General features: G+C 38.8%; 1 protein-coding gene across 2 annotated transcripts in view; it reads right to left on the bottom strand.

The window, feature by feature from the left end:
• EDIL3 (EGF like repeats and discoidin domains 3) overlaps nt 1-23,722 on the bottom strand; it is a 238,024-nt gene that overhangs the window by 94,824 nt on the left and 119,478 nt on the right. For both annotated transcript variants that reach the window (XM_048292961.1, XM_048292962.1), the window contains 2 exons: nt 21,726-21,854; nt 3,146-3,259 (listed from right to left, as the gene is read on the bottom strand). In XM_048292961.1, coding sequence (XP_048148918.1) covers nt 3,146-3,259; nt 21,726-21,854 — 243 coding nt within the window. The remainder of the gene's footprint in view (nt 1-3,145; nt 3,260-21,725; nt 21,855-23,722) is intronic.

Here is a 23,722-nt window from a genome sequence, read left to right as displayed (position 1 = left end):
TAATGCAAGCAGCCTGACACTGATGAAAGTGCCTGCAAGAGAATGCTGTGGTCCACAAAATGAAAGAAAAAAACAACCAACCCTCCAACCCCAGGAGGAACTGTCTTGGAAGAAGTACTTTATTTATGGAGACTCCAAGACTAAGGAAAGCTGTAATGGACATGATCATAATTGATATCCGGAATTCAGCACAGGAGCAAGAAAACAATTCGGAGAGAGGAAGAACAGAAGGAGATGCAGCTGCATCGAGGAAATGCTGAGGTCTTAAGAAATCTGGGAAGTAATGTGGAATTAATATAGTTTAAATTTTGCATTCAGAAGATGGGGAAAGGTGTTTTCTTCCCGTTCTGTGTTTGCTAAACATCTGCAGGCAGATTCTGTAAATACCAGATGTTTGTTGAAGTGTCTCTTAACAGGCTGATAAGCTCATTCCAGAATGGCTGAATATGTTTTGAGGCCGTCAGTGCTGTGACACTCCACTTTACCCTGATTTTGCCTCATCCTGTGCTTCCCAGAAAGGAGAAGAAGCTGGTTTAAACACCATTTATACCTGAATTGCTAAAAGCAGCCATAGCTAATAAGAGAGAAAGAGAGGAAGAAAGAGAGGAAGGAAGAGAAAAAGAGAGAAAGAGAGAAAGAAAGAGAGAAAGAAAGAGAGAAAGAAAGAAAGAAAGAAAGAAAGAAAGAAAGAAAGAAAGAAAGAAAGAAAAAGAAAGAAAAAGAAAAAGAAAAAGAAAGAAACTGAATATAAACAACTCCAATTCTCATCCACGCCAGAAACAGACTCAGAGGATGGTCAAGGTGCTCCAACTGTGGTTAAAAGGTCATTTTAGTTATTGCAGAGGCTCTTGGGACTACTCAGAAGGATTTGGGGTGAGTGTCACACAAGGCTCTCAGGACTTGGGTGTAGCACAACAGTTGTGTCACACCTGAAAAGTGCTCCACATGAGATAAAATGAAAGGAAAGTTTTTAGGAGATTAGCTAGGAGGAATTAATTGTGGTGAAATAAAATGATGGAATTAAAAAAGAGGGAGAACGTAGGTGGAAATCTAGGAAAAACTGTCCTAGGTACAAAGTACAGGAGTAACACGACAAGTTATTATTGTAAAGCAGTGGTATTTGGGTTATATCAAACTAGATAAACTATTAGAAAATGCATTCTGGAAAAGCAGCTTGCATGGTGCACTTTTGCATTTTTTTATTCTAGATCCAGGATATTTTACATATTCTGTGATGTGACTCAGGAATCTTTGAGCTTTGTGAGGTAATTCTGAGACAGCAGTCAGTAATTTACATAATTAGCATAACAGTATTTAATTATATGATTACTGTAAATATATGTAAAACTTTGATGGTGTAATTAGAATGTGTAATAACTACTTGTAATTACGTAATTAAGTGTGATGACATAACCAAACTTCTAATGGGTAAAAAAAAAAGGGTATTTACAAGCCCAGCTATAGAAAATGGTGTAGTGCAGAATTATAGAGATGGTAAACTATATCTATTTATATTTATGTCAGTATGAATCCTCCAAAATACAAACCAGAAAGACAGAGTGTGGGTAACATATTTTGCAATTCAACAGAAGAATTCTTTAACTATTTCAATAAACTGGAAAATTTAAATTTTTTTGTACATATATACTTTCTGTTATATGCTCTCAAAAATAGAAATATGTATATCTATGCCTATATATACACATACATAAAACTTAGTTTAATATATAAGATATGCAGCTTCACACAGGAAGTTATTTTTGCATGTCACTACACATACATCTATTAAAAAAAAAAGGAATACAAAATAACAGATGATGGTTCAGAAAACACAGTGATCGCTTAAATAGTAGCTGTGACTAACCCATTTCCAGCAAAACAGGAGATTGGGTTTATTTGATCTATTGTCGGAGCAGTCAAAATACAGAGGGGATAAACTCTGAAGAGATGGATGAGATTCCTGGTAGACTTCCAAATGACCATTCAATTGCACCTAATAAGGAAATGCACTAATGGCTTCCCCAGCAAATTTTGGAAAACACTTTCATAGATAGGGGGGTTTTCTATAAATACTTTCAGGTAGCCATAGAGACCTGTGAATTCCTCAAAGCAGATCTTAATCTGGTATTTCTCTCTAGAACTACATACATATCATATTGGGTGCCTCAAATATTTTGGTTTTTTTTCTTGCGGTGTATATATCTGGGAAATTTACTGAAGCTACTTTAAAGATATATTTGTGGTTATTTGTCCATCCTGTTTTCCTCTCTATTCTCCCCCATACATCCACAATATAAACACGGGAAGAAGAATCATATTTTTCAGCTTTGTTACGTTTTCATTTATTTAGTATTCGACTTGTAACAACTTTTTTTTTGCCACACAGCATAGGATTTTCCTTGCACTAGAAATTCCCTTTCTTGAATGTGGAGTGTGAATGAATGGTGGGGGAAGGTGGTTGTAACCTGCCTTCTATCAGAGGATATATTTCCAAATTTGCCCAAACTGGCACATGGAGTAGCTCAGTATTTCAGGTATTTTGAATGTAATACTTAACACTACTAATGTTAATTGTCAAATACTTTCCTGTTTCTTTTTAAGGTATTATATCTTGGAACTATATTAGCTTTTTCCACAATATCATCATTTTAGCATCTTTTGTTTGACTAAAACACACAAGCTTTCATCTTTACAGTATTTTAAACCCAAGAGTCTCTAATATCTAACTGTTAAGGTATATTGCATTTTGTGCCAAAGCAGTTTATTCTATTTTTATTATTTTTGGTCTTCAAGATTACCTAGTCTATCATACATGAAGAACTCCTCTGTAGTAGCAACTTTAGGAATCAAACCTTTACGGTGCATCCATAGTAAATGTTATTGTAAAAATCCTTTGAGGTTGTTCCCAGGACAGATCCATTACTGACTACTGATTCTATTAATGACTTCCCCCCAAACCACTGGTCCAAATTTCAGAGGCTAGAGACATGTTAGAGCAAATAACAGATATTTTTGCCCTGTTTCTACATTTGTTGATATCTGGTAGCAATTACTGTTGCAGACAGGATATTTGGTGAGATGAAACCCCAGCCAGAATAAATTTTTTATATTAAAAAATCAAGTTTTAAAACCATGCTGTACTTACTCTGTTGGCAGTTCCTTCCCATAAATTCACCTGGACATTCACAGGAATAGTTGGCAACAAGATCTGTACAGATTCCACCATTCTTGCAGGGTTCAGCTTCACATTCATTCACATCTGCAGGAAGCACACAAGATGATGCCAGGATTAGCAGAGAAATAGTAAAAGCAATAAACACACGTTTAAAAGAATGGATTAAAAAAAAAGAGAGAAAATTTTTATTATGTCCCATCATACAATATAATTTAAAGATTTGCTCAAGGATTTCCACTGTAAATTCCAGAGGATATCAGGGCCAAAAGTCACAGTTTGGCCTTAAAAAAAATCAAACTGGAGTAGTTCTGATGTAGGAATCAGTAGTGATCTTTGCAACTTCAAGAAATGTAGCAACTTCTTTATCAACAGATGCCAGTTAAGGATGTGTCTCAGTTCATTTTAATTCATTAAACATCTAATTGACAAGGTTGTTTAACCATCTAAAAATTCCCTTCCTGTGCATGAGTTAGTGGGAAAATTGAAACTAATAACTCAATCTAGAAGCCAGCAAATTTCATTAAATTCAAAACACAGAAAAGGTGGGTAATTTCACTTGAGTTCCTCTTTTCCAGTGCACTTTGGCAAATGCTGCAAGAATAAGCCTCCCCTGTGTTTTTCAATGTAGTAGCCTTGAAGTGTGATACCAGATTCCTTTTCTCAAATGTGATGCAGAATTTTTCAGCCACCATTAAATAGGCAGAGGGAGGGCAGTCATGCACCAAAATTAAAATTCTCAGTCTCCACATTTATATTTATTCTGCATGGAGTAGAGATGTTGAACGGAATTTGTATGTTGCTGTCCAAAAGGGCTGCACCTCTGCAGTCAAACATTTTAAACAGGGTAGAGAATGTGGTAAACATGGTAGATGACATGGTAGATAATATGGGAAATCACCAGTAGGCAAAATGCCCTGGGAATTGATGTCATGCTTCTTGCTGTTTTGTTGAATCTGCTTCTGTCCCCAAAATGCAAATGGTTTTTCTGTGCCGGCATACACAAACTAAAGAAAATGCTACAAAAATGTCTAAATCTTATGCAAGATGCCTTTGTGCAGGAGAAGCAAAATTCATTTCTGTCAACAAAGTTGCTTGATAGTTGATAGTTTGACTATGTAACTTTTATACTTTCAACTTGATTTTTTTTTAGTACCGGGAATCTCTGTTCAAAAATTCAGTGTTTTAATACAGTGAATAGGATAATCTTCCCATTGTTGTGAGCAGAAATGCAGAGACAGACTTCCAGCTAAATATGAAGGCCAGTTTCAATTGTTTGAACCAGGAAAATTTTGGATTTTTATACTAAAATTAATGATGGCAATGGATCTCTGAGCTTCTTTTTAACCCCTCATGTTTTATTATATCTTGCTTATAAAGATATCACATACTGGAATAATAAAACTTTAGAGTAAGCTGAATTTTTTCTATTAAAGATGAAGAAGAGGAGTAACAGCTTAGAGTGCAAGAAATAAAACCTGCCAAGGGAAATGACCAAAGAACAGACCTGTTCAGTTTGAAATTAAATTCTTTATATGTATTTATAAAATTTAACAAGATTCTTCAGCTCCCTATTTGCCTTTTTAAGCAAAGCCCATTAAGCTTACATTTTTATCAGGTTATTCATCATTTTAATACAGGCCAACACATTTGTGGGGGGGAAAAAAAATCAAGGTCACTGCGAACTAAAAAACATTAAGTGAACATATGAACTATCCCTCACTTTGGTGAGATGCAGGTGGTAATTTATCCTCTTAAAAGCTTTTCTGTGTAAAGTCAATATCTTCTCAAGATTTTTTTTTTTCCTAATTTGCCATTCCTGTTGTAATATGTGGGAGAAAATGCACAGCTTTCCAGAATATTTCATATTGTCTGTGTGGTGACAGAGAAAATAAACTGAGCTTGAAGCACCACACCATTTTAAAGCAATCCTCGTATTCCATCCCCATGGAGCAATCAGTAATGATCAGAGCAGAAGGATGGAAGCTGTTAATTATTATCCTTGTTACTTGGCTCCTACAATGATTTTTCCCAGTAATTTCAGAACCTTGAGTCCCATCAGTTCAAACAAATATGTCATATTTTGTGAATGAGGAAAGATTGTTCATTGCATCAGGTCTGATGTGTTTAGTTGAAAAGAAAATCAACTAAACTGCATTAAAGAATAAAGAACATTCTTTAGCATGTGTTAAATAATAATTTCTACAAAATTATGTGTTTTCCAGTTATTATTTCATTTGATTGAAAGTGCAGATGCAGAATATTTAATTAAGGGTGGTCTCTATGAATTGTGGTGAGATTATGTTCAAATTTCCAGATATGCCAATTCTGATACCACACTTTACACCAGCTGGTGTGTTCCTTCCTTCTGAAAAACAAACTTTGTTATATATCATGACAAGAAGTAAACTTCACTAGAAATTTGAAAATGCCAGAGTTTCTTGAGTAGTTGCTCCTAAAGGCAATAAAGCCTCATACAGAAAACCCTCCGTCTGTTATCAGATTCTATTTCTTCACTGACAACAAAACATATCTACATAAGAGGGATAGAGGGGTTTATTTTAATGTAAATTAATAATGCACAGTAAAATCACTGCAGGTTGCTCATGATTTCTTCAAGCAAGGTTAGGTCTTAGCTTTGAGGCAGATTCTTATGCTTTGCTCCAAATAAAATACAGAGAAATAGGTGCTGCCAGAGAAATCAGAGTTCCTCACAGAAGGACTTGGTAAAACTGATAAACCCTGAGTGAAAAGGACTCATCAAAAGGCAGAGGGAAAGTCTGGGTTTCTAGATAGTGTCCACGTTAGATAAAAAGCCAACAAACAAACAATAAAGAAAATGGAATAAGAAAACCTAGAGGAACTACAAAGCCCAAAACCCAACAAACAAAAAAAAGTAAATAAGAACACAAAAAAACCCAGCCCAACCCAAACCAAACAAAAACCACACATGAAACCACCCCAAAAACCCTAATCCAAAAAGCCCCAAATGACCACCCCCATGCCCAGCCTCCCAAGACTTCTCTACTGAAGAGGAATTCCGAAATTTAAGGTGATGCAGGGAACAGGGAAACTGACCATTTTCTGAAAATAGATTGTTCCTCGAATGAAATAGCTTGAAGGGCTGAGAGAGTTGATTAGGAAGTAAAGGCTACGCTAAGGTTTCTTTTCATGCTGCAGATGATTAAATTTAAATTTCCTATCTCCTAAGATCAATCCATAACTGGGAAGCTATTAAGCACACTTCTGTTTGAAGCACAGTCATGGTGCAGCCTGGAACAAAACTACACTGCCAGAAACTAGGAAAGTAATAGAGAACTTGTCTTTGTCACATAGTGACTTGGAGAACCATCAAGGGGCAGATTTCTGTGCTTTTGACTTCCTTTGATGGATTTTTTATATATATATACACACTTATTTAATTCTCTAAGTATTTAATAAAATGTGAATAAAAACTATTACTTGCAAGTGTAATATAATTAAAAATACCTAGCCCTCATTTTGGGTTTTACCTGTTAAATATAGTCACATGCATTTTCCTGAAAAATCACCCCCCCCATGAAATGGATATTTAAATTATACAGCTATTTTAATAAAAAAAATTAACGCTTACTTAAAGCCATTTGAGTCCCTCAGGAAGCTGCTTGCTATAAACCTGGCTTTATCTGGAGAAGGGACCAATAAACTCAATTTAACTGCATTTTTTTTTGCCAACACATCCTGTGCTTTGGCTGTGAGTTCATACCAGTGTCTTGTTCCTGTCCCCTGCCTGCTTGTTCTTTACACAGCCCAAATTCCTGGTTCCTGCCACCTGAACCCTTGTTTCTGGTCCAGAACTGCCTTTTGCCATGCAGGCTTCCTGAGGCTCCCTCCTGCCGACCAGAACATTCTTCCCTCATCCTTTGGTTTTGTCCTTGTTTTGGCTTCTGGATCATGCTCAGTCTGCTCATCTCAGCTCCAAGCCATGTTTTAAATCAGTCTTCTATTGTGATAAAGTGGTTGGCCCATCACAGACACAGCATTTATGTTCAAAAGTCTTCACTGGAAGTCAACATGGCCTTTATTGGGAGAATTGATTAAACATAATCCAGTTATGCTTTACTAATATTGCAAATATATATTTTCCCTATAATAAAGTCAATTTAGGATACAATTTAGTACAATTTAGGAACAAAAAATCACCTAGCTGTAACCTCTGTTTCACAACTGGCTTCTCTGAAGACCCACAGCCATACACTGGATAAAGATCAATTTACAGTTTGAGTAACTTGACACTCCCTCCTGTGCCCCATATTTCAATATTTTGAAATACTTCCCTACCTGCTTCTAGTTCAAAATAAAAGTTGTAGGTAACTGACAATGTGTTCAAATATCTTTACATTTGGAAACTGGTATGGCATAATGTGAACAAACAGGTAATATGGAATAATTATCTTTGAGGTTTAGTCTAAGCTATTCTTGTAGTTGCTTGGTGGTTCTTGATAGGTTTTTAAAATGCATTCTAGGTATTTTTTCTTTATTGTGTATTGATCCTGAATTATTTAAATCCACAAAAAAGTACTGTATCAGCAAGATCACACAAAAAATGTATGATCTGTCTTGCAGAGTTGTGTAATATCCTGTTGGTGTTTAAGCTTGAGCTTTCAGATAGTCAGATTTTCATTATTAATTTCCTAATGTCATGAAACTCAGATTACATACTCTTCTATTATTCGCACCAACTTGCACAAATATTTTTATGGAACACTAAATGGCAAAGATCCATGGAACAGAATAAAATTATACTCATTTTGTTTGGTAAATAATCTGATTCATGAGAAACTAAAATTTAATAAAATTATTTTAACAGTGAGCTACTATAACAATGATATGATAAAATCTGAAGTATTACAGCAATTCACTTATAGAAAAACACATCTTCTTTAAGAGTAAGACATTTTTGTTAAAATATTTACCAAAAAAAAAAAAATCAAAAAAAACCAAATCAAAGCATTCTTCCTCATATTCATATGGTTTATAAAAACAAGCCTAAACTGTAAAGTTCTCCTAATTATGTTAACTTGTAGGTTTGTGGTTTTTTTCCTAAAAAGCTAATAAATAAGTAAATAAATGTGTTTAAACAGAATGAAAAAGAATCAGAAAAAGCACAGGTGCATCACCTTCAGTTTTTGACTAAAAGAGAAAATATAAATAATTAACATGATAATTTATTTTAATAATCTTAATTAGATGCTTAGGAAAGTCTCTAATGTGTTTCTGAAAATATGTTTGTCTGTAATTTATGTAAAAAAAAAATAAGCTGTAACTTCAGTTATAACTGATCCGTGATTTAATTAGGATTATACAAAAGCAAGCACAAGCACATGACTGCCTCAACCCTGGTGTGAAACATTTAAAAAGAACTGGAGCACACTCCCATGAAATACAGGAATTTAGTACAGGTTATTAAATCTGAACTGGATGTATTCACGTTCAACACAGGACAAGCATCAGAGGTTTTTTCAGAGAATTCAGAGGTTTGATTGCTTTTTCAAAGCCAGTTTCCTGACCACAGAAGGCTCTAAAAACACTCTGCCAAAAAAACCTGCAGGAAACTTCAAGTGTTATGTCATGCTGAAGGGATTCACTGTTGAGATATCCTTATTATCTGATCTTCAAAATGAGAAGAAAACAGCTTTACACTCGAGACAAAAAAAGAACAAACCTCTTGCTCCCCACCTTTAGAGGCTAAACATTGTATAACCCCTGCTCTCATAATCTCACATAAAGTTTTCTCCCCCTGTGAGTATTTGGTACAAGATACTGTGGTAAATGTTCTCCAGGACTATCCATCACAGATCTGTCTGTTAGAATTCTTCCTGACACTTTCAGTACAAATATTTTATATGAAATTATCCTCCAGCCCTGGGCCCAGCTCAGGAAGGAGCTGGAGCTGCTGCAGCCAGGCCAGGGGAGGCACCAGGATGAGCAGAGGGATGGAGCAGCTCTGCTGGGAGGAAAGGCTGCCAGAGCTGGGCTTGTTCAGCCTGCAGAGGAGAAGCTCTGGGGTGACCTCACTGGGGCCTTGCAGGGCCTGAAGGAGCTGCAGGAAACCTGCAGAGAGACAATTGCCAAGGGCTGGAGGGACAGGACACAGGGAATGGCTTCCCAGTGCCAGGCGGCAGGGCTGGATGGGAGATTGGGCAGGAATTGTTCCCTGGCAGGGTGGGCAGGCCCTGGCACAGGGTGCCCAGAGCAGCTGGGGCTGCCCCTGGATCCCTGGAGTGTCCAAGGCCAGGCTGGACATTGGGGCTTGAAACCACCTGGGATAGTGGAAGTTGCCCCTGCCCATGGCAGGGGGTGATGCTGGATGGGCTTTGAGGTCCCTTCCAACCCAAACCCTTCTGTGGCTCTTTTGGAAGACAAGAAGTCAGGTAAGAGAGTTACTAAGATTGTGTTCTAAACTCAAAAGAAGCCTTCTAAACAAGTAAGCCATGGAAATAAAAATAATATGTGGACATAAGTCAGAGGTTTCTGACTGATGATGCATGAATGTTTGAGACACCCTGGTAACCAGTAATACACTTTAACCACTATACACATAACTAAAACAATTTTGGGGCAAAATTAAATGGTTCTTGTCAAAAATTCCTGCAGAAACTACATCTTAAGTATTCTTACACTCTTTTTCCAAAGCAATTTTATCTCCTCCTAGGCTTCTTTAGAAATTCTAGTTTACACACTTTTCAGTATACTTCTGCAATTAGCCTTCTTGAAACCTAAAAAAAGGAAAATATTTCATGCTACCTGGTAACAATCCAGTGTTGTTTCCCATCCTATTGGTGCTAATATGTGTAGGTCAACTTGTTTTAAGAAAAATTGGAACATACAGCATGATTCTCTTCACTATGATTTGTAAAAAATCCAGGCTCTGAGAAACTGAAAAGTAAAAACTATTTTTAAGTTTTATTTTAATTGATACCTTCCTAAATTTGGTGTGGTAAGTAAAATCTTTGATTTGGACAAAGCAGCATTTTTTTATGACTAATTTCTTTCTCCACCAGTTAATTTGTGATCTTTTCCACCTAGAATTTACACATCTGTTCAATATTCTAGTTCTAGATATTCAGTTATAGTATCAGTGAAAAGAGTAGTGGCATGTATTTATAAATCCAGTTTAAAATAGATTTAGTTATCTATAGCATTTTCCTACCTATCTTTGTGTTCTATAGTGGAACTTCCTCTCTGCTGCCCTCACTTAAAGAAAAAATTAAAACTAAAGTTTTGAAGTGGCTATTTCCATACAGTAGTAAGTGTAACCACATGTTTCAGAATGCTAGGATTAAATGTAAAATACTAGAAAAGTAATTATTAAAAAAAAAGGCAAAACAAGAAAAGACACGATTAAGTATTTTGCAGAACACTTTTTCACTTTAAATTGTCTGCTTCAAAGGATTTCAAATAAGATAGGGGTCTACAAGAATCTTTGCCACAATAGTTATATATCTCATGGTGTTCACAAGATCCTTTTTTTAGTATTTTAGATACTTTTTCACCCCTATTTAATTTTTGAAAACTCTCATAAAATAGATCATGCAGTGAAATTATACTCCTCATAGGTACCTACTCTCTGCTTTGCAAAATACTTATCTTTTCGTTGTAGCCACTGAAAAGTTATTACAATGTTCTCTGTGGAGTCATACTTCCAACACTGGACTAGTCAGTATTTTCTGATCTTCTATTTACCTGTTTAAATGCCTATTTAATGGCTTTTCATCTGATGTAATTTTAATCTAATGTGATTTTTTAATAGCCTAGACAGGATGTTCCTTATTAGTTTTAAAGGAGTTGTTACTTTAAAAGTTTTAATATGTATCGAAGCAGATTTTTCATTTTTAATTACTTTTAATGAATACTGGCATGAAAATCTTTGTCCCATTAAGTAACTTACCATTTAATTTTGCACTGTAGAAGTACATCTTCGGGGCAACTATTCCTAGCGTTACCAATGAACCTTATCAAAATAATTGGCTATTTATATAACAAGCATTTGACAAATCATTTCAACTGTAGTTGAGGAAAAAAAAATCTTATTAAAAAGTGAATCAGCTGGTGAATCATTTTTCATTACAAGCAATGCTCCAAAAATCTCAGCTTCAGGGGTAACTTATGCAGCACTGGACCAAATGGATGATTTGCTAAAAGAGTGTAGGTGGGCACGTGCCAACAAGTTGAATTATTTTTGCAATGAGTTTGAACCCAAATCGGTAAGTTAGCATTATTTTCCTTCATACCTCCCGAAATAACTGTGTCACTTCAAAATGCAGTTGTTTATGCATTTCAGAATGGAGTGAGGGTAGTGTTACGTTGTTTTTACATGAGCATGGCTATGGCACACGTTTTTAAAAATGTCATTAGACAAACAAGTCCTGGAAGATAAAATGATGGATGGTCTAAACTGACAAAGCCACGGGATTGTATTTTTTTCACGTGTCTTAATTTGATATACACAGGGTGAAGTGTATTAATTTATGGCCAATCTATAGAAATCTCATTTAAACAATTAAAATAAGTTGTCCTAGGGACTTGCATAAATGCATATATATGTGCTACATAGAGGTAATTTCTACTCTCTGCTGATAATTTTCAAATTCAGACTCTTAGTTGCTCATAAATATTTGCATGTTTTACTGCTAATGGATCTTCTTTTATTTAACGACCAACTGCAAGTTGGTCAATGTCACCAAGGAAGGAAAAACTTATCACCAATTCTTCCTGTTGAACAGTGGTAATTTCCTTGTCTCCCGTGCAAAGGTGACAAGGAAGATCACATCTGCCTTCCCACAAAATATCCACTAGTTCCACCACATCACCAAGGACTGTCTGGTTCAGAAAGAAAAATATTTATTGCCATGGCTTTTGTCTCTACCTTCCTGACAGTTCTACTGTCTCAGGGTATCTGCATCCTGGTTGGTCTTCCTGACTCACAGAGGATGTTATGTCCTGCACTAAGAACATCTCTTAGAACTGGAGCTGGTATTTATGGCAGCTGACCCAGGCAATGCCACCTTTGCTTGATGATCACATCAAATCAGACCTATCCAAACAGGCTGCATTTTCCACAACCATGTCTAGCAGCTAAGGAGTTGTCTTCCAGTCTATACACAAAATCTGTACCATAACATAGGGGTGTGGGTGCTAAAATTCCTGTAAAATTCTGTCCTTTTGCTGAGAAATGGGAGGAGGTTCTCTCTCCGTTAAGAGTACTGACATAATGAAATCAGAAGTAAACATTTTAAACTCCTAATTTTAGGTTTGGGCAAAGGCTCTTTCACCTTATACTCCCTTCCTAATTTTGGTGTATGTCTTCTGCAGCATTTTTGCGAAGTTACCTTAAATATTAAATGACAAAGGAAATAGGATGAGAAGGGAGCAGATTAATTTCTCTCTAACAATGCTGGTATGGAAAAGAATGTTGCTTTTAAGTAAGCTGTAAAAACTACATGAGAGTAATGACTCTATGCATAAACAGCCCTGCTAGGATCCTGAAAGGATCACACACAATACATTTTCAGAGCCACATGCCACCCTACTGACTTGTGAGGTGGGCAAAATGAGATCTGACAAGATTACAAGGCTTACCTATTATTTGCAGGTAAATAAGAATTTAAATACTCTTTTATGTTGTAATGCATACACATCTGGACCAGGGAACATCAATTCACTGTTGATGTTTTGTTGTAGCTTGGCAATTCCTGAATGTAATTCCTGAACTGAATTTATTGGCAATGCAGACATTTATGGAACCCCAGAATCCCAGAATGGTTTGGGTTAGAAGTCATCATCTAATTCCAAACCCCTGCCATGGGCAGGTACACCTTCCACTATCCCAGGTTCCTCCAAGCCCTGTCCAAGCTGGCCTTGAACTTCCAGGAAGGGGGCATCCACAATTAATGCCATTCGTGTGTCTCTCAATGTTCCTGTCTCCTCACTTCCCTAGGACATAGCACTGGCCCCAGTCCATGACCTGATCCCCCTGAAAATCCCTTATTGCAATTAGTCTGTGCAATTTCAGACAATCCTAGTGAGCTGATTCAAACAGAACTCTGATGGGGATAAATTTTCAGTGAAGATGGGCATCACTGTTTTTGGCAGAATCACACCATGACACCGGAGGACTAAGCAAATTTCAAACCAAAGCATGACTGACAGGAAGCCACGTGCATCCTATGGCATCAGTCATTTAGCAAAAGAGAAGGAAAATAAATCAGATTCTACTAATAGTTTTCAATGTATTTTGAGAAAAACGTTGGCACAGACAGGTTATGTCTGCATAGCATGGTCTTACAGAATTGTAGGTGCAGATTGAAACCATTAGGTCTGAAGACACATCTGCACATCCCTACGCAGGTCTCAGGGATGTTTTGTCTGTTGGGTGGACTGAATTTCCATTTACCCATTGGAATGGTTCAGGACAATTCCTAGTATGTCAAATCCTAGGTATTTTAGACTGCTGGACTATTTTCTTTTGGATTATTTTAATCTCAAAGGGATCCAGCTCTTGTGCTCTCAGCCTGCTGTCACACAAAGCAAAGTGTGGTAAGTAGAGATGATCAAGAGATTTTCTTTAAAAATACACTCCTGACTCAAACTAAAACGCTCAGCTGGATGACCTACAGAAATAATTGTATGTTATTTAAGACAGTAGAATAAATGCAAATTACATGAATATCCTGGGTATTCATATGTGACAGCACCGTGGGTTTTGCGTGAGATATTTTATGAATACGAAGGGATTAATTTGTAATGCAGACTGGTTTCTGCCATTAGACCATTTTATCATCATACTGAGCTTCAAGCACAAGTACTGATTTTTCAAGTTTTGCTTACACAGGTAATGAGTCTGATGCAGTATCCTTCTCTCCTTCTGTTCAATGCTTTCTCTCAAAAGTGTATCCACATGAAAAAATACTGCTTATAACTTCAAAAGAGTAGCTAGACTACTGAATGCACTCCTGCACCTTCCTTCTAAGAGGTGCTTTGGTTTCTTCAAACTTCTCATTGGGCCTGTAGCATAAAAGCAAGCCCTGATGTCTAATTTTGTTTTCCTTCTTTCATTTTTCAGAAAAATTTCCATGCAAATTGTTCAATTTCCAAACAATAAAGCCACACACAAAACTTTCAGCTGGTTTGATGAGCGATATCTGTGTTTTATACATTAATAGGGAACTGCACTGCCATGTGCCAGCATGAGTTCCTAACACAAACACAATATATTAATTCTGCCTCCCTGACACACCTACACATACAGATGGCTGAGCACAGTATTTCATACAGGAGCAGAACAATAAAATCAAGAAAAATATCTGAATTACCAAACTTACCCTCTTTTATTTTTTTCCTAACAGCTGCTTCCTACATGGGTGGATCAGACCACACCCCTGTGTGACAAAATTCTAAGTGATAAGTGTTGTTTCATTAAACAGTCAGATTTCATTTCAAGATTTCGTTTATCTCCATTATCTTCCTCACAGGAATGTGCTGGTGCATCTGTAAGAAACCTGCCGGTGCAACAAAGACTGAAAACAGTTCTTTTAAGACTTCAGGTGGCTGTGTTCATCTTCAACCATCACAGTTGCTGAGAGTGACTTATAAGTTGCTGTGTTTACCAAAATGGGCACAAAAAGTGAAAAAAAAAAAAGCAAAATAGATGCTTTGTCCAGCCAAAGTTTTCATGTGTTCTTCCTTTAAAAAATACATCTCTCTACTGTGGTTCTTCAACTCTTCTCTTCCCTGGGACTCAGTGCACCCTCAGACATTTTATTTTAATATTTTTGTTATAAGAAGAGTAATGTATGATGTAGACATACAATGGGATAATTACTCTTGAATTTAGAGTGAACTCCTTTCATTCAGTACTTTTTATTATTAATTAAAATATAAAGAGAAACTTGTTTAAAACATCGCCATATGTTGTCTTTATAATGTAGAACATGAACAAATGTAATCTTTTTTGCAATCAAGCAGCAATTCCTGCATTTTTGGAACACTTATTTCTTTCCACTTTAAGAAAAAACAAAAAAAAAACCCAAAACCAAAACCAAACTAATCCTTATGAAAGACACTAATTAGGAGAAGACAGATTTACCCGCCTACAAAAAAAGTTTATAATGGCTATTGACAACCTAAGTGACTTTTACATCACAGAAACACACATCTTCTTAAAAGCACCATTCATTATGCAGTTCAGTCAGTGCAGAGGTTGGAAGGAACCCAACCCCTCTGTTCAATATTGCCATAAAACCCCAAAGCAATCAGGAAGATCTATTTCTTCCCACTATGACACCTTATGAAAGAAACTTAGCTGTCACCAAGGGCTGCTTAAGAAAAGCCTCAGCTCCATACCCAATTCTCGTTAAAACAGGGGAAAAAAAAAATCAGAAGGAAACTTTACCACAAAATGCTGCATGAAGAATCTAGAAAGTGTTGTAAGGATCTTCTGACAAATAAACCTTACCGCTTCTCTTTAGGATAGGTCACTGGTGCAGTAAAATACACCACTGAGCAAAGGAGGTTTTGAGAAGGCCACTGAGAAACGATTTAGAAGTACAAGAAAAACCATCACATTGCACAGAAAAGGCAACAATTTTAACTGGTTGCACAGGAAAAGTAAGAGGGCACATAACAAATGTCTGCAAATAACAAGTGGTGTGCAGAAGGCATTCAAAATCTGCTTTTCTTCCAGACAAAGAATGAAACATTTAAAGATGCTGAAAGAGAGCAGGTTTGCAATTGAAAAGGGGATTTTTTCTTTTTCAATATACAGTGAAATACAGCCAATGCTGTGTATGAGGAAATTGTGAAGATCGGTAATTCAACAAGGAAAAAAAAAGCTATTCAAAGTGCGTATGAATAAAAAGAATAAACAATGCTATATGAGCAAATTCTAAGAAGAGTGAAACAAAATTGGTGGGGATATTGTACTTCCTGCCTGGGACCTTAAGGCAATCTCTGGTTTTTACTGAATCAAATAAAATCTTCAAGTAGGGGGCAAGCCTCAGCTCAGTCACCAACTGCTTTAACCAATTTATTTGGACTTCAAGGAAAACAACATCCTTCCAATTGCCCCAAAATTTGTGCCACTGTTGTCCAACCTCACCATGCATTTGTTGTAAGATGATCCATCAGCAAAACTTCCCCTGTTTTCACCTGACAAACCCATAATTTGTCACCTCATTAGAGCATTTCCTTTTTCCAGGAAGTTCCCATACACGTTTCCTCGGACTTCTGTGAATGGGGCAAACCCACCATGTGCTCCCACGCCTGTTGGTTCTGCCATTTCCTTCAGCCCACTCTTATTTTGGGAACATTTTACTGACTTTTCTTCCAGTAGCCTTCAGTGGCTGTTTGCTTTTATATCCTTTACTGGTGATCTCTCTTAGATGTCTTTCAAATTACCCACTTTCTTCCACATTTTAATTAAGTTAAAGTCTAGAAGTTTCAAAAATGAACAAGGATACATCCTTCCTCTTTCCTTTCTTATCTAAGCCACTGATCAAACACAGGAATAGTTTTCAGACTTCAGCTCCACAATGCTTGGAGATACAAGGATATACTTACACATGCAACTGGCTACTGTATTACACAGTTTATTGCTACATCATTAAATATCTTGTTGGTAGTATAATTTGTTAAAACTACTCACAGAGCTAATTTTGGTGAAAATTAACTCCCTCTCCCCCTCCAACCTTAACCTGGTTTAAGTTTAGAACACCCCAAACAGATATTTTTCTCCAAAGGAGAAACCATAGTTTACGTGCGTCATGGAGAGCAAGGGGTGAAAATCTGGTGTAATACAACTGCATGCACAGTGTTACATTAAATTTACCCACTTGGCTCTTGGTATGGCTGGCTTGGAGCAACCTGCATTTGTGCAAGGAAACAATGTGTTTCAGTCTTCAAAACGAAGCAGCTGCATGAAAACCATCTGTGGGAAATGGTTTCTGGAGTGCCCTACCACTAACAAGAGTACATTCATTGTAACACACAAGATCCAGGTTACATTCCGTACCCTCCTTGCAATAATTTCTTCCTGGTAGCTGGAGAAGTCACTGTGATTCTGCACCTGGATGTACAGACAGGCTGGGGAATAAGAGGCTGGGAAGGGACGTCCTGGGGATCCTGGTCAGTGACAAATTGGACATGAGCCAGCAGTGCCCTGGAGCCAGGAGGGACATCCCTGTCCTGGGGGCACCAGGCCCAGCATGGCCGGCCGGGCCAGGGAGGGATTGTCCTGCTCTGCTCTGGGCTGGGGAGGCCTCACCTGGAACATTGTGTGCAGCTCTGGGCATCCCAGTGTAAAAAAGACATTAAACTGTTAGAGAGGGTCCAAAGGAGGGCAATGAGGATGGTGAATGGTGTGGAGGGGCTGCGTGAGGAGCAGCTGAGGGCCCTTGGTGTGTTCAGCTGGAGAGGAGGAGACTGAGGGGAGACTCATCACAGCTACAGCTTCCTCATGAGGGGAAGAGGAAGGGCAGCTCTGATCTGTGACAGGGACAGGACCCAGGGAGCAGCTTGAGCTGTGTCAGGGGAGGTTTAGGTCATATATTAGAGAAAGGTTTTTCCCCAGAGGGTGCTGGGCACTGCCCAGGCTCCCCAGGGAATGGTCACGGCCCCGAGGCTGCCAGAGCTCCAGGAGCGTTGGGACAGTGCTGCCAGGGATGCCCAGGGTGGGGTTGTTGGGGTGTCTGGGCAGGGCCAGGGGTTGGACTTGATAATTCTTGTGGGTGCCTTCCAGCTCAGGAGATTCCATGATTCTACACCAGAACTTGCTGGTAGAGATTATGCATCACGTCATCTGGCCAGCAACGTGTGGCCACTGGCCTTCCCAGCTGTGGCACCACAGGTAAAAGCCACCGACCCATGGATAGCTGGGATGATGCCTCAAGGTACAATGGTAATCTGCTCTGCCACAGGGCCTCACCTGTGCAGTTTCCCAACACATTTTTGTAGCAGATGTGAATATCACAGGCCATCCACAACATGGAGGAAGAAAGCAGAGAACTCAGTAAAACCCTGGGAAAGGCTTGCTTAAGTTATTAAATGTGTTTGATTAATAACCTTTATTCTTGGAGTGCAAGGATTTCAGTTATGTCTGGAAGAGTTAATGATCCTCAGAATATAAACCCACATGCAAATCAAACCCTTAAATCTGAACCTTTTATTGCTTCAAACTTGAATTTTCCTGTTTGGATCTCTGTCATTTCAGCTGGTTGAGTGGCAGCCAGTAATATATATTGTGACTAATGCCTCAATTTCCTACTTTTTCTGGTAGGCAGTCTCTACCTGATAATCACAAGAATGCATACTGTATATGTGTCTCAAAGTTCTGGATATTTTTCTTTTTCTTTCTCTGTTTCTTTATTTCTTTTATTCTTTTTGTGAAAAAGCTGTCCATTTCAGTTTTTGGGGTATTTCCACCTATTTTGACTTGTTCTAGGCTGTTTTAATATAGAATCACAGACCAGCTTGGGTTTTAAGGGACTTTAAAGATCATCTAGTTCCAACCCCCCAGTTGCGGGGGACTTCTCCAGCTCTCATGCAGCCCCTTCAGGCACAGGAAAGGGCTCTGATGTCTTCCTGGGGCCTTCTCTTCTCCAGGTGAACACCCCCAGCCCTCCCAGCATGGCTCCGGGAGGGCTCCTGAGATGAACCTTCATTCCAGTCAGGTAAATAAATGCCTCTTAAATAATGGAGGAATATTTAAAGAATAAATTGTCCATGGGTTTCAACACAAAACCTGTCCAGGTCTCTACCTGAGACAGACCTTCCTGGTTTTGGTTACTTTATGAGCTTTGAAATGGGACATTGTTTCCTTTTTCTGCCTCTAGGTAATCAGAATCTTTTCAGACAACCACAGCCAATTAACATCAGCTTTGCAATAAATAGAGAATATACAGTCAGTAAAATTGCTAATGATCTCTTTTATAATTTACATATTAATTATTTACATGGGTAAATGGTCAACAAATCTCAGAAATACTGACAGGGTGTTTGTTGATGTGAATGATAAAATACCAGCTTTGAGAATGTATCTTGACTGCAAAATCAGTCACCTGGATTAATTGATTTGGCAACAGAATATTAGACATGAAAGAAATCCAAGATAAAAAGCCTTTTGCAAGAGTACCATAACCTGATTTTTGGAATTCCTGACAACGTAGAAGAAGAGATGTGCCTTGCAGTGAGGTCACTTTAATTTATCTCTTTATGATAAATTCGACAGACTTCTTACTTGATTTACAGTGAGTTCAGAATTGAATTGCTAAACTTCATGAAGCAGAGGAATTTGTATCAAAGGAACGCTGTGAATTGAGCTCAGGTCATATTGTATAAGAGTGTTAAAATAACTCCTCCACTGAAAGTCCCACAGTTCTCCCTGACTGCAGATAGCTCCGTGGCTGCCTCTCATAGCTCCCATCCCCAGAGACCCTCTGAACACCTGGATAGGGTATCTGATTTATCATCCCATCTTAAATCAGATTATCTGAAAAGGACTGAATTTCATTCTCCCCCAAAGAGTAACTGTTCACACAAGTTTGTCTCCTCTCAAATCACTTCCACTGCCTTCTGGGGTTGTGGTCTCCCTTAGTGAGTCTGGGCCAGCTGTGTGAGACATTTACCTTGTTCTGAAGTTGATAGAAACCCACTTTGCTGATTTTCAGGATCATTAGCTAACAGCTAATATACCTCAATATTTTTAAAAGGACGCTGTGGACCCAGCAAAAAACTCTGATGAATCACTCCGCGATGCACCAGCTGTATGTTCTTTGCTCATTAATTAGGTGACAAAAGATGGTATTTCACAGGCAGCTCGTGCTCAGCAACGTGTTTTGCTTGATGAAAACCTGTGCTATTTTTTATTTCTTTAACAAAGGTCACCTTCTTGATATTTGATGGAAGAAGGGTTGTGTGCCACGTGACTGGTTCCGTGACGGAGCATCCCTGAGTCCATGTGAGGGTATTTTCACATGAGCTCACCCATGTGGCTGGACATCAACCACTCATCTCCATGCTCCCAGTGGAGGAGGTGGATGTATATCTTCACAGGATTAGGTCAGTGGAACTGCCCATGTTACCTACGCAATTAGCTGAGAGTGTGACCAAAGTTAATGAAATTTAATATCCTTATTCCAGGCTTTGGAGACAATTTCTGTAGAGTATTTGAGGGACATTACAGACATGAAGTTGTTAGCTGAACTGGACTGTACTGGTCCCTGACACTTCAAATTACAGACAAGTATCTAAATGGAGCAATTAATTCAGGTAGGCTGGATTCAGTGCTTATTCACTCTGATCTGAATGACTGAACTAATTTTTACGTGTGAGTGGAACTGGATTCTTGACTCTTTACTTGAGTTTTTTACCTTCTAAGTAACAACTGGCTTCCAAATTCATCAACAGTGTACGATTTTATGAACCATGCTACCCTTGGTTTGAGAACCATTCATGCACGAAATAGAGAGCCCGAAATTTCTCTCGTGAGCTTCTCCTCAGGCAAGCACTTGTTTTAAATGACCTTTGCGTGTGAAAAAACCCAGCTGCTATTTAAGTGACAGACAATACAGATTATATTCATAGGTTAGCACACAACCTGCTCAGTCACCAGCAGATGAATATCCCTCACTAATTGGTTTTGAGTGCTGGTGGGGTGGTGTGAGAAGCAGAAAAGCTCCTGACTCTGTGTGCGCACTACCCAGCAGTAACTAAAACATTCCTGAATTATCAATGATGGTTCCAGCGCAAATTCAAAACACAGGCTCACACCAGCTGCTGTGAAGACATGTAACTCTGCTCTAGCCAAATCCAGCACATCCAAAATTTCTTTTCCCACAGGGTTAATTGTCAGTTCTCCAACTACACACTCTAAGACAAGGATACCGACTCGCTGTTCCCAATATGACCTGAAAATAGGAAACACTCTCCAAATAAATGATGGTTAGAAATAGATCTAGAAACTGTATTTTAAACGGGGTTTAAAATACATCTGTAAATCTGTATTTAAATGTATTTAAAATACATTTTTGTGTCTGATGTAAGTCTGGAGGTTCTGCCCTTGAACTCAGATGCTGTGATTCAAAACATTTCTTCACTATTTATAAAGACATAGGTAAAGAAAGATTTAGAAGATATACTTATTCACAAATTTCAGTTATTCTTTCCCTTTTTTTAGCCTTAATCAAAGCAAACCCACAAACACCACTGAGATAAGAAGACATCCCCACTATTTCAAATGTGTTTCTGCATTAAATCCATGCAAAATGTGTTTACCTTGTCCTTGCCATGGTCTAAAACATGCGTAGCAAATTATGCCCTGTTGAGTCCAGTGGGTTGGTAGTCAGGTCATTTTCTGAAGGCAACAGCAGCAGCGTTCAGTGGTATTAGCTTGCTCATAATATAAAGGCCAAAGTCTGATATACTTCAGAAAACCAGATCCGATATTAATCCTCAACAGTTCAGGCAATAAAGAGGCTCCTATCTATAAATACAATAAAATTTACCATGTGGAACTTACTGTGCTGGCAGTGAATCCCATTAAATCCCTGTGGACATTTACAAACATATCCTATGAATGTGTCGCCTCGGTACGCTTCACTAATTTCACACATCCCACCATTATGACATGGATTAGGAAGGCAGGGTCCTGAGAGAAGGGGAAAAAAAAAGACAGAGAGAAGTATGTACACATCCACAATAACAGCCATAATAATGTCAGTCATTTATAAGCATTCATTAAAGAAATAAAATGCCTCACACAAGCCTTTATATTCCACTAACTCAGTAAAATACACCCTTCACTTACTTCAGATAACTTGCCAGCATGGATTTTTATGAACAAGAAAAAATACGAAGCATGTCACTACTCATTAATCACAGCATTATTTTTTAATGTGAGAGAAGACAGCAGACAGTGAAGCAAAATCTTTCTCTCCTGTTAAAGATAACAGGCATTCTAGCTTTTGCACCACTGAGGAAATAGGTATTAATCAAACATGCCTATCATGCACAGAGTGGCATGTACAATGTCCCTGAATGATCACTACATGTCAAGTTAGCAGGCTGAGGAGATCCTTGCTATGGCTCCAGGTGACTTTCTGAAATGTGAGTATCTGGGCCAGCAGTTAGCAGCTACCAAGCCATTGCTTTTCCTCTCTGTGCCTCTGTAGCATATCCACTTCAAGATGGTTTCAAAAAACTCTTCTGACTGAATTTTCCTTTTCCCCAACACACCACATGCTAGGATGCATAAAATTTCAGCATGGAGATCTGTAAGGATTGTCATTACTAAAACTTTAAATATCTCTGAATAACAAAATCGTTTGACCTGAGGTCTAGAGTTTACTCATTTAACAGCACTGTAAAAGAGCTACTTACATTTTATTATGTTACTAGTACTACCCACAATATGACTGCTACCAGAAGAAAACTTCATTTTGATGATTTTTTTTCCAATCTCATTTTAAAGAAATCGCAGACATTGTTTAGAAAGCCCCCATATGCAAGTTTGTCTATGAAAAGATTTGTAAATTCAATGTAATGCATGTTATTTGCAACCTTTGCTATGTACCCAGAAAAGTGATGATTGCTGCTTGTTGAAATGCAGTGTCATAATCATTCACTCACTTAAAATTGCATTTGGAAAAAAAACCCAAAACAAACAAAAGAGAAAATAAATCTACAGCACAATTTACTGATAATCAGGACTCATAATTTCAGAATCACAGAATCCCTGAGGTGGGAAAAGACCGCCAAGGCCATCAGGTCCAAGCTGTGCCCGATGCCCACTTTGTCCCCAGCTCAGGACACTGAGTGCCACCTCCAGCCCTTCCTGGGACACCTCCAGGGATGGGCACTCCAAACCTCCCTGGGCAGCCCCTGCCAAGGCCTGAGCACCCTTTCCATGGGGAAATTCCTGCTGCTGTCCACCCTGAGCCTGCCCTGGCCCAGCCTGAGGCCGTTCCCTCTCCTCCTGTCCCTGTTCCCTGCGAGCAGAGCCGGAACCCCCCGGCTGCCCCCTCCTGTCAGGGACTTGTGCAGAGCCACAAGGTCCCTCCTGAGCCTCCTTTGCTCCAGCCTGAGCCCCTTTCCAGCTCCCTCAGCCGCTCCTGGGGCTCCAGCCCCTCCCCAGCTCCGTTCCCTTCTCTGGACACTCCAGTCTCTCAAGGTCTCTCTTGACATGAGGGGCCCAGAGCTGCCCCAGGATCTGAGGTGGTCCCTCAGCAGTGCCCAGCACAGGGACGGTCACTGCCCTGCTCCTGCTGCCACGCCATGGCTGGGACAGCCCAGTGGCCATTGGCCTCTTGGCCCCTGGGCACCCCTGGGCTGTGTCCAGCTGCTGTCACCAGCACCCCCAGGGCCTTTCCCAGCTTTCCAGCCCCTCTGCCCCAGCCTGGAGCTGCAGGGGGTTGGTGTGACCTGACAAGTCACCTCTTTGGACCAAAAAATGAATGAATTGAATGATTTAGACTTAAAAGAGCTGCAAGTTTAGTGTGTCTGAGCGTCTGCCTGTTC

This window comes from Corvus hawaiiensis, chromosome Z (genome assembly GCF_020740725.1).
Source record: "Corvus hawaiiensis isolate bCorHaw1 chromosome Z, bCorHaw1.pri.cur, whole genome shotgun sequence".
Classification (NCBI taxonomy): domain Eukaryota; kingdom Metazoa; phylum Chordata; class Aves; order Passeriformes; family Corvidae; genus Corvus; species Corvus hawaiiensis.
This window is presented reverse-complemented; position numbering and strand designations above follow the sequence as displayed.